Here is a 12396-nt window from a genome sequence, read left to right as displayed (position 1 = left end):
TCAAAGAATGATATATGGTAGGAGAATGTACTAACATTATCATAACATTTTAAATAACGTTCTAATCACAACAAGCAAAACTGGATGTCTTAACATTTTAGAAATATTGCAAATTCCTGTGTTCCCACAATGTTTTTAGAACATTTGTTACCTGGGAAAACATTTACTTAAAGGGATAGTTCACTTTAAAATGAAAATTATGTCATCATATACTCACCCTCAAGTTGTTTCAAACCTGTATGAATTTCTTTCTTCTGCTGAACACAAAGGAAGATATTTTGAAAAATGTCAGTAACCAAACAGTTACCAGGTCCCGTTGACTTCCATAGTAGGAAAAAAAAATACTGTGGAAGTCAATGGGATCTGGTAACTGTTTTGTTACTGACATTTTTCAAAATATCTTCCTTTGTGTTCAGCAGAAGAAAGAAATTGACCACAAATCCACAAAACATTGAAACATCTACAATGAATAGTCACTTACCTTCTCACTGTCTTACTTTGAAAATTCCAAGTTCACCCAGTCACAGCGAGACAGTCGTGGCACTGATGGTCATTCACTCAAGACTGAATACCTCTTCCTTTGTGCACATGTACACAAACGTACCAATACACATACTCATATCAAGTTACAATTAAGTTGTCTCATATCAAGTTGTCTCCCTCTTGGGAGACAATATAATGCCTGACTACCGCACAAATCTGATTTATTCTGAGATCGTGACCACACTTCATCATTCATAACTGTTTGGTAAAAATGAAAAACATAGTTTGAGTTCTACAATATCTGTTTATTTAAACTAGTTCCATTATCATTTTATAATTTTGCAGTGCTTTAGAAGAAAGTTCAGAGGTCAAGTGTACATTTTCACAATACATGTTTAAAATAGCTTTACAGAAAGATACAAGACTGGCAAGAGGCGTTTGACCTGCCACTGTCTACTAATGTGGCCATAGCCCCCCAAAAATATTATGAAAGAAAGAGACAGCATGATTATGAAAGCATAATATTGTGATGTGTGACAGATCTCACAGTCAGGCTTTTTTCAATGTTCTAACCAAAGATGTTCCTTGGTGCCACTAAACACATCATAGGGGTGGAAGCGCTCTGTGACACTCAATCCTCAAAGGTGCTATTTTAGTCCCTTTCACTTTTCACCAACCAAAATGACAGATGGTTGTCATTGTGAATGAGTCATTTACCTACAGGATTGGCTTCACTTATCCCAACAGCTAAGATCCAGAGACCACGAGACCACGTATATACTACTTAGAAGAAACCCCTTGGACACTTGAATCAACAAAGCTGCATTGCTTAGGTGGCGCCTATAACATTTGAAGATCTGTAAAAGTCATTTTTGTGGATGTTAAAATCTTTTCTTGTATCTCAATTTTAAAATGCAGAGACAACTAAGCAAGCCATGTTGATTACCCTTAAAACAGTAATACAAAATAAAATAAAATAAAAACACTGGCTCCGGTTAGTTCCATCAGAGCTGTCGGTTGAGCTTATCTGCCTGCCTTTCTTTGGCATCCAAAGCGTATTTGGTGTCCTGGAGGTCCTTGACGGTCTCCAAGGCCTCCTGCAGCTCCTTGTCAAGGGCGCTGTATTTCTCAGTCAGTATCCGGTTCTCCAAGCGGAGCTCCGTGATGTGGCGACTCAGCTCCAGGTTGTAATGACCACAGTGCTCACGGAGCTGCTCCACCTCTCTAAGCAGGACCTCCATACTCCTCATCAGAGTCTCCAACTTCTCCTGCTGTTGTGTCATACTGTTGTGTTGCTTCAGTCCTATACAATATTCATAAAACTAATGAGAGGTAAATTGATACAGAAACACGGACCAACACAGACTGCAATCCTCTCTCGCTAATTTGTTAAATCCAGTTCGTTTAATCCCCTCCTTTAAGCTCTTTCTTTTTCTGCCTGCTACTCTCTTGTTTTTTCTTCTATGTACATCGGACGTCAAGTGGTGATGCAACATTTGTGTTGTTATTGTTATCTACTAAAACTCGTTTTGGTTTAAAAATCATTTTCGTCAAGTGAAATAATAAAATGTAAATGTTAGATGAAAACCTTCGAAATTAAATGGAAATTACAGTTGTTGACTGGTAATTTAAATAAAATAAGTTGAAGTTGTATTACTAAAAGCTACAAATATAAATAAAAACAGTAAAAAAGTTTAATAGAAATTAATCAAACTTAGTAAAAAATGACAAAAGCACATTAAAATGACTAAAACCTAAAACTAAAGTGAAAATAAAAACGAATAATGAAATTATTATTAGCTAATTCAAAACATTAATAAATAGTAGTATATGTCTGCTTTTTTTGTGTGTGTAATCCCCTTTCTAAGACGTTGTTAATGCATCAATGCACACACAAATTCACATTATACTGTAACTAAAGACAGATGAACTTTGGTCCATGTGCATCATCAAGTTGAATGATGCCTGCTCATAAAACTCTTAATGCGATCAAGCAAAGGCAAAAGTGCCGCTAAGCCATCATAATCACCAAGGTGATTACCATGCCAATACTTTAACTCTAGATGATGTGACTGCTTATCCAGTCAGTCTATGGTCCTCTCAGAATAGACACTACTAAAAAGAACCCCAGTGCATATATACTCTGCTATAAGACATTTCTATTCTAATGAATGTGCAAAATGCACATTTGTAGAGTGAGAGAATTGTACCATGTGCAGCTATAAAAAGAGAAATCAATCACATTAGATTAATATGCCATAGTCTTTTAATCTGATGGCATTGACCTTTTTCACAGCAGCGCCTTATTTTAACAGGATGAAAGGGATGTGAGGGATACATCTCTTTAGTGGGTTGTACTATAATTTAATGCGTTTTTTGGATGGTTCTGCTCATAAAACACTACAAATATATCTTTCTAAGAAATTTTAGTAGACAAAAAACTAGCTAGTCCAGCCATGCCAAAAGATATCAGGCATCAGAGATTGTGGTGGGAGAAAAGCGACAGAGAGAGAAAGCCATAAAGAGAGCTTTCCTAAATTATCGTGCACTTTCAACTTGTTACACAATCATCACTGCTGCTAAAAAAGTGCTGCTGACATTTTGTCGTGTGTTTTGACCCTGCAATTCTTTCTGTTTGTTCTTGTCTCCCCAAATGATGTTTTATTAACAAAGTTCGGGAGGAGCACGTTCAGATAATTAACGCAAGTGGAGAGCACTTAGCAATCAATGGTAAGAGGTATATATACACTCAGCAGTCTCACCTCATCCCATTGACAGTTTTGCAGCATCCCTCCACCACCCTTTCTCCACGCTTCTAGTCCTAAGCACTTAGCCTACATATAATAGGGGGGAGTACTCTGGGTTCGGGTCGAACTCCGAGCTCGGAGCCCTCCCCCCGGACAGCACGCCAAATACGCATTCAACTTTACCCCCTCAAATTGTATGTAAGTGTGAACTCGTGAAATGGCAAAAAAAAAAGAAGAAGAAAAAGTTTTGCATAAATATTTTTTTCTATCCAAAATATTTTATAGGCCTACATATTAAAAATACAAAAAAATATATTTTATATTCAAACTAGTAGCCTGTATTTAAACTTTGAAGATATATTACAAAATATACTATTAGGCCTATGGGGCGATAAAACACAACAGTACAACACAATGTAATGTGTCAAGGTTATTTCTGTCTATAGTTTCTTTGTGTTTTTAGGGGTTCCTGAAAACAGGGATTGTGTCTCCGTGTAAACTAGAAAAACGTGAATCTGTGAAAATGGTGACAGACAGCATGCACACATGTGTTTAGTCTACAGTGTTTCTTTACAAAGTGACATTGTCACATTGCCAACTACCAGCCTGGAATGAAAATACAACCTTTTTAGTAGTTTTCGCTGATCCATGCCTGGGGATCATTTTGACATTGTCATCTGTAGAAACTACAAAGATAAAACTTTTCTGTTTTAGTACATCGTTTTTGTCATGTAAATGTACACTTTGTTTGGTTTTCCCTGTTCCTGTTTGCCTGTGTTCTGATCTGATCATAGTTTGTTTCCATGGATTCTTATTAAATACACTCCTGTTCTGTTTCAGTTCATTAGCTTCCTCTGTGTATTTAAACCTTAAACCCTGAGCTCTCATCAGTTCTTTGTCTTGCATTGAAGTTATGTTGGCTGTGACATTAACATGGCTGTAACAAGAAAGCAAAGGTTTGGTAATTCTTTCGTATTTCACAAATTTGATTAAAAAAAAGAAAAGAAAAAAATTACAGAAATGGCACAAAAAATAAATTATCAGTAAAAAATATAGAATATATTTAAAATACATATTATGTATACATATATACACACCTACTACATATACACAACATTTTAATATTAAGTTTCATAAATGATTAAAAAAAAATCATAACAATTTTATATAATTATAAATATTCACAATAATACAATACATATTCATAAATGATGAAAAAATATAAAAAAGTAGGCATTGGGGTGTAGAGTTTTAAATATATTCTCCCAGATATTTTTCTCCCATATTTTTGGAATAGAACATGTTAGTTAAGTTTACTCAACTGCACTTAATTTTAGCATGTGAGTTAATGTGTTGCAGCCACTTCCGCTGTATCATAGCAACGCTATTGTAAACAATACTGGCCCATTCATCGCAGTCTTCTCTCTTTCACCCTCTCTTCGTGTTTTAATTTATTTACTAGTGGTTATTAAAGCAGCTGAACATGCACCAACCCGAACTTTTTGCAGGGGATGAGGCAGACGAACCTGGGCCATCTGTTGAGTCTACAAACCAAGAGGAGAGAATAACAGCCCGTCGCATCCGCATAGCCGCACGAAATGAGGCCAAAACACGGTAGCGTTAAGTTAATGTTAGACATTCATCTCATTCATTTGCTCAAGTATTTTCAATAGTTAGTAATAAACATCTACTTCTAAGATTAAGTTACTTATTCTGGTTTAATGACGTATTGTATTTATTTTATTTTTTTGCAGCCAACTGCTTGGTGAAGATTCCCAGGGAAAGGAGGATATTAAAGAAGAAACACGGAAAAGTCAGAAGGAAGTGGAGCAAAGGGAAAGGGTCAATATATATATTTAATAGAAGGACAAAATAATGTATATAATATTATATATATTGCAATATTCTGTTTAACGATGGTCTGTTCAGATAATTGGCATTATCATCCAAAAATGCAATAGCCTAACTGTGGGATGATTAAGAAATATCAAGAGTAGGCCTATTGTAGATTTGAAATACTGTAGTACCGAATATTGTGTGCACATAGTGTAAGAGATTGATCAGGTTTTCAGGATACTGTCCTCTCCTCTTTTTTGCAGCACATGGCAAAATTAAAAAGTGATGGTCTAGAGATGGTGACCAACATTCAGGTAGCTGCAGACGCCAGGGAGTCTGACAGGAGAAAAGAACAAGAGGAGGCCTGTCGACTGAGGTACATGCAATAAAATACTTTTTTTTTGTCTCCATAGACAATATCACTAAAATTATTTTACACTGGGAGAAACAAACAATATGACAATAAGCCTTTGAAATTGTACCTCTGTGACATTTATATTCACAATAAAAATCATTTGATTCTGTGAAGGAGAGAAATTTTGGAAAACGAGGCCAAATCCAGTCAGGAAAAGTTTGAGGAGATCACTCGCAAATGGACAGATGCTAAAATGAAACAGACCCCGCTAGATCTGAGAGATGCTCTGAACAACCAGCAACAACTCTGTGAGCAGATTACAGCTGACAAGAATAAACTGATCAGTGAGCTACAGCAGGTGAACACACACACTTCAACGTGCAACAAATGCATCAAGAAACATAGGCTCAAAATCAGGAGTAATTAAGAGTGTGTGTGTGTGTGTGTGTGTGTGTGTGTGTGTGTGTGTGTGTGTGTGTGTGTGTGTGTGTGTGTGTGTGTGTGTGTGTGTGTGTGTGTGTGTGTGTGTGTGTGTGTGTGTGTGTGTGTGTGTGTGTGTGTGTGTGTAGGAGCTGAAGGCAAGTGATGATCGCTATGTGAAGGACCTGAAAAGGCAGGTTAATGACATAGACCTGCTGACTGAGAGGATGGAAGAACAGGTCTCAAGTCTAAAAAAGTCATACCGGGAGGACCTGCAGCTGATTGAGGTGTAGTACGGCCCCCTGCAGGCTGGAGGCCATTTTTGCATATACAAATCTTTATTCCATCCTTCATAATGTTCTTCTGATATGTTTGGTTGAATAATGAACAAGCAATTACAACATACGTAATGGAATAAATATGAATGCATACTATTTTCAGTCATATACCATTTCTTTTCTGTGAACATTAAAGAACTCGTTTGATGAGGAGAGGAGAACGTTGCTAACCAAAAACAGGAAGAAATGGGAGCATCAGATGAAGGAACGTAGTGAGAAAGAGGTACAGCATGTAACATATGTAACACACACGTGCACAAGGGAGTAAATCAGGGATACGTTCTATTGATTGAAACCAATATGAATGTAAATACCTTTGATTGAAACCTTTTAGACAACATATGCATCTTTCTCTGCAGCTGAGGAACATGATGAAAGGTTTAAATCTCCTTGAGGAGTATGAGGACTTGCTGCAGAAACTAAGGGTTCAGACAGCTGAAGAATACAACATAGACAAAATCAGTTTGGATACAGAAGTACAGGTGAATTTGATATGGATGTAATGACAAGAATAACTACGAGAATAAGAATGTTACTAGATTCAGTAATGCTATAGGTACAATTAAAACTTTTTACAATTTTGTGTGTATCTGTGTGTGTGCAGGATTTAAGGAAGAAGGTACAACAAGTGAAGTTCGACTGCCATGTGAAAGAAGAAAAACTCCATTACAATTTTGAGGTGCTAAAGAAAAGAGAGGAAGAGAACACCATTTTAAAATCCCAAATGAAGAGGAAAATCATTAGGTATTAAAAGTTTTACAGGTTAATCTTAGAACACTACCATTCAAAAGTTTGGGGTCAGACATAATTTTTTGTTGTGTTTGTTTAAATCCATTTTGTGTGTAATCAAGTCACTGTCACTTTACTTTAGTGCTAGTAAAGAACTTTACATCGTTACAAAAAATGAATGCCAAATAAATGCTGTTCTATTTTTCAAAGAATCATAAAAAGTATCATAGTTTAAGCAGAACAAACAGTTTTCAACATTGATAATAAGAAGAAATGCTTCTTAAGCACCAAATTAGCATATTAGAATGTTTTCTGAAGGATCATGTGACACTGAAGACTGGAGTAATGATGATGAAATTTTGGCTTTGCCATCCCAGGAATAAATTCAAAATATTACTGATTTCACTGTATTTTTCATCAAATAAATATTTTTTTGACTTGAATAAAACATACCACCCAAGGCAAAACACTTTTTGATAGAACGAAAAATTAGACCCATAATAACTGATTCTGGTAATCTCACCCTATTGCAGGAAAAGAGTCAAGAATACTGATGAGTAGTATTCTTGACTTGTATTTAGAACTTATCTGAATTTTTCAGAATGCAGGATGTTCTTAACAACCTAAAGTCTAAATGCGGCAATCAGGAGAAGCAGTCAAAAGCAGAAAACCAGTCACTGAGCAATGACTATGCCCGCATCAAACAGCAGTACAGAGACATGCAGAAGAAAGCAAGGTGAGCAAACTTACTCACATCATGATCTAGAAACACATTCTGACAGTCAGTCCCTGGACCTTCCTTGTGTTTGTGTGTGTGGACAGGCACTTTGCAGCGCTCGATGCCGAGCATTTCGAGAAGTTATGGTTGATATGTGAAGATGAGGTTAAGGCCCTGGCACACAGGGCACTGGAGACTGACCGAATTATTCACGAGCAGCAGTTGGGTCTGCCTTGGGTGTCTCCTCTGGTCCCCTTCATGGAGCGCTCTGGCCCGATCAAACAGCAGACCATCCGGACGGCCACACAGACTGCTGCAGATATCCTGCAAGATGATACAAGAAGACATTTACTGGAGGAATCTGAGGGCCTGGAGAACACTGGAGGTGGAGTTAACAGGAGAACAGTGAAAAGAATTCTGGAGCTGCTATGTGATGAAATGGTGAGTGTGTGTTTGTTGCTGATTCTTTAGTTAAGACACTTTTGGCTGTCTTGAAATCTTGAAAAATGTCTGTTAAAACATATATTGCATATCCTACAATACAGGATCATATCATGGCCTCAAAGTTGGCATGAAGCACAAGTTGCGACAGTCTTGTCTTCCCTATTGTATACTGTATATATGAGAGTGAAACGGCTTCTTGAGCAAGAAAAAATGTAGGACAGGACTTGATTTTGTCCATGGGGAAATGATTGGATCGTTGGTTTGCTATTGCTGTGATGTCATGTGAGTGACAGGTTGTCCCACCCTCGCACCAGTAAACACGTTATCTGATAAGAAAAGAGATTTTGTTCACACACTGTACCCCTTCATTTAATGCACCTTAGACACTACACATAACATACAAATAAAAAAGAAAAGGAGGAAAGAAAGAGAAAGAGAAAGAAAGAAAAGTATGGGAGAAAATAGGGACTGAAGAGATGTGGGGGAGGGTTATCCATTATCTTATTATATTATCTTTTATTATTATCTTACTATCTAAAAATTGATTTGTAGAGTGCTGACAATGGCAAAGATAGAAATGAAAATAGGAATAAAATTTGACTAATACAATGTTGGCAGTATGATGGTGAGGAGTGGTGGTGGTGATGGTAATGAAGATGGTAATAAATAATAAATGGTTACTTTACTTATACACACACACACACACACACTCACACACAGATACATTTACACACTTTTATTTCACTTCTGGAATTATGGAATTACTTGATTGTTCGTTACGGCACTATTTTGGTCTGCATGTTGTCTGTTAAATAAAAAAAATAAAAAAGAGATGTTGTTGCAAGAGGGAGGGGAAGTTATTTTTGATTCAAGATTATGCGCATATGAATTAAAAAAGAATTAATGTTGTGCACGGATAAATCGTTAATAATAAATACTCCAATATTCCATAACGAAATAAGAATGATCCATTTTAATTTCATGGTAATTTTAATTTGGTCACCCTCATGTAATTCCAAACCTGTATGACTTTCATTCTTGTATGGAACACAAAAGAAGATATTTTATGTTTAAACTTAATGTTATGATATTTATTATGTTTTGTCCATATTGTGAAGTCAATCGGGTCCAATTTTGTATAAGACTGATGTGTACTAAAGGTTTTAGTTCTTAAAGGGCACCTATTATGACATTTAAAATGTTCCTAATGTTGTTTAGGGAGTCCCCAACAACAGTTTTACGTGCATGCAATGTCAAAAAACACTTTTGTTGTCGTATAATATGCATTTATTTTTACCTGATTTGCTCACCGACTCCCAAATGAATCGTTCAATGACTCGTTTTCCAAACCCCTCCTTTGCGCGACGCTAATCTGCGTTGATTGGTCAGATGACCCAGCAGTGTTTACAGAGATAATACTTATTGTTTAACACACAAAAAAAAAAGCAGTTACGTTACTACGAGGTATTACTCTATTCTTTAGACAACTCCGAAAACAACGACAAACACTTCACATATCTCAATACAATTGCCATTGAAGACCTAGAAGTTAAACGGTGCTTACACAACAAACAAGATAATTATTAAGCATGCTACATAAAACATAAAAGCAACAATTATTAATAACACTTACAGGTTGTGATACGGAGGAGGAAGCTGATGCAAATACACTTGGAACTGAACCTTCCTTCAATATCAGCCGGCTCGCGAATCCAAGTTTGATTGCATTTAAAAAGCAATCGTCTTCAAAATGGCGCGAACAAAGCACAAGGCTCGGACTATACTTCTGTGGTATAGTTGTATGAAGCCACTTAGTCTTCAAATGCTCCATCTTGGGAAGATGAAAAAAGTTGGCTTTTGAGTCGCACTTCAGAACACAGCGTCTCGTCGCCATGACGTTTCCCTGCTGGCCTTGGAGCGCAATAAGTGGGCGTATCGTATTCAAATAACTTTACAAGTTGACGTCATCTAGTCAGAGAAAAAGCTTCGGTCTTCTAACGATTCATAAAAATGACTCAGAGTCGACTCTTACTTTTGAAAGACAATAACTTTATATACAGTGCACTTTCATATTTCAAACTTTGCAGGATGTTTTTGTTCACTTAGATCTATGTTACACACTACATGAAAGGTAAATTTCAAAATTCCATAATAGGTGCCCTTTAAAGGGATAGTTCACCCAAAAATTAAAATTAGCCCATGATTTACACACCCTGAAGCCATTCGGAGTATATGACATTCTTCTTTTACACGAATATAATCGGAGTTATATTAAAAAATGTCCTGGCTCTTCCAAGCTTTATAATGGGAGTGAATGGCTGTCTGTCTTTGGAAGGCGATCAAAGCGCATCCACTCATGATAAAAGTGCTCCCCGCGGTCCAGGGGGGTTAATAAAGGCCTACTGAAGTGAAGTGATGGGTTTGTGTAAGAAAAATATCCATATATAAAACTTTATTGACTAAAATAACTAGCTTCCGGCAGACGGCCGTACGCATCGATTTAAGGAGTAAGGAGACACCATAAATGGTTTAAAGTGATTATAATCTATCCTTTAAAACTACAACAAACATGTTTTTCTTTTCAAAATCCTCTATTTCAAAAATCACCATTGAATGTATGTGTTTTTTTTTATAAACGATTGCGATATCTTATCATTTCTCTTTTTCTCTCAGGGGTTCCTCGTAGAGAGTAAACTTCTAAAGCTTTTGTCTCATCTGGAGAAGAATGAACAGTCCCTTATAAAGCTAGATGCCATTTTCTCGGTAAGTACAATTATACCTGTAATAAATTGTTTGAATGTAGTTATATTAACATAATCTTATTTAAAATGCTAAAATCAAACTAACACTATATTTGTGAGCAGCAGAAGTGCCAGAGGTACATCAGCTTAGATAGGAGGGCATTCGAATGGTGGCCTTGAAGTCAAAAAAGTAGAGAACCATTCAATTAGACAAAAAACAGTCCAAGTTGATTTCTTCTGTCTTTTATGCACACAGGCAATAGGGATTGAGAGCGAGGTGGATGCGTATAAAATGGCAGAGTTCTTTATGAATTACACACAACATGGCGGAGAGCAAAGGGAACATATGGAGGTAAAAGTGGATTCCATCCTCTGAGTTCAACCTCTCACTGTGCCACTCTGGACACAAAACTAAACATGTTTCACTTCTCTTTTGTCTTTTTGTCAGGAAGAGGAGACAACCAGTGAGCAGGGAGAATCAGTTGAAGAACTCTCTGATCTCATCCATCCTAATGACCTACTAGTGGCTCTGAAAGATTTTACTGGCCAATACTGCAGACCATAGTCAGTGCACTTGCATTTCAAACCTAAAAGTTTCTGTCATCACACATGTTCCCTGAAATCTGCTGTATGCTATTGTGTCTAGTGATGTCCAGGCCTCGCAGAAGAGCAGTGTTTTGGGTTTGGAAATGAGAGATGACTCAGAGGATGAAGCGTACTGGGAAAGCATAGCTAATGTCATGCCAGAGTCCAAACTCAAGCTCTGGAGTGCTCTAGATACAGCTCTCAACAAGTACCAGTAAGTGTGCATTTCATAGTCAATCATTACAGCATATAGAGCCCAAATCAAAACCTTGAATTTGACTTAAACCTGTATTAGTAATAATAAGGATGTCTTATCCTCAGTACTGCACTGACTGAAAGGGCTGAGCTTCTGGTGGAAACACAGGATGTACAGCAACAGAATACTGAGCTCCGACAGCTACTGCAGCTTTATACATCCTCCAAGGTGACTGAGTGTGTTGCATGATGTTAAGTTTCAGTTTGGCTGTTAGCTTCAAATCATCTAACTTGATTTCTCCTGATAGGCTAGTGCTGAGACAGAGACCCAGACCACCAGAATGAGGCAGTTCCCCATGTGATATAACTTGAGCTTGAATATTTAAATTGTAGTGCTGAAATGCATATTTTCCATCATATAGTGTTGTTGTTTTTTACTGATTTTATTTTTCAAAGGTATGAGTAAGAAATAAATCATTTTCAACACAAGAATCTGAAGATGTTTATTTTGAAATATTAATTGCTAAGTAGGCCTATGTAAGTAGTAGTGCGTTGCGTGGATTGCAAAGGAAACGAGACTGGCAGTTTTGTCAAGTGATACAATTTACTGCACCGCATTTACCACTTTTCAACACTAGATAGGCGAGACACGGCAGGCAAAAACGTCTGGGTTTTTTCACTGGTCAATTTTGAGATTTTGGGATATTTGTCTTCAATAACATGTCTTCTTTCAGACTTGTGGTGAAAAAAAAGTCCAAAATACACATTTAGGTCTTTATTTTACTACACTTTGTCTATTTGCGTC

The 12396-nt window shown here is 36.9% G+C and overlaps 1 protein-coding gene across 2 annotated transcripts; it reads left to right on the top strand.

The window, feature by feature from the left end:
• Window positions 1-4591: 4591 nt before the first annotated feature.
• drc1 (dynein regulatory complex subunit 1 homolog (Chlamydomonas)) lies at window positions 4592-12079 on the top strand. 2 transcript variants are annotated; one of them, XM_079584790.1, is made up of 16 exons: window positions 4592-4844; window positions 4985-5072; window positions 5330-5442; window positions 5596-5779; window positions 5991-6128; window positions 6316-6402; window positions 6539-6661; window positions 6784-6923; window positions 7510-7644; window positions 7731-8067; window positions 10744-10833; window positions 11068-11163; window positions 11260-11375; window positions 11458-11610; window positions 11718-11820; window positions 11900-12079. In XM_079584790.1, exons 1-16 carry the CDS (start codon window positions 4714-4716, stop codon window positions 11951-11953), a joined length of 2088 nt encoding a protein of 695 aa, XP_079440916.1. In that variant the 5' UTR covers window positions 4592-4713; the 3' UTR covers window positions 11954-12079. The 2 variants fall into 2 exon arrangements, with proteins under 2 accessions (XP_079440916.1, XP_079440917.1); XM_079584791.1 differs by having other exon boundaries at window positions 4614-4844; window positions 11905-11964.
• The last annotated feature ends 317 nt before the right edge of the window (window positions 12080-12396 follow it).

This window comes from Phoxinus phoxinus, assembly GCF_949152265.1.
Source record: "Phoxinus phoxinus genome assembly, chromosome: 16".
In the NCBI taxonomy this organism is placed as follows: domain Eukaryota; kingdom Metazoa; phylum Chordata; class Actinopteri; order Cypriniformes; family Leuciscidae; genus Phoxinus; species Phoxinus phoxinus.
The sequence above is the reverse complement of the archived record's forward strand: the minus strand, read 5'-3'. Positions and strand labels throughout refer to the sequence as shown.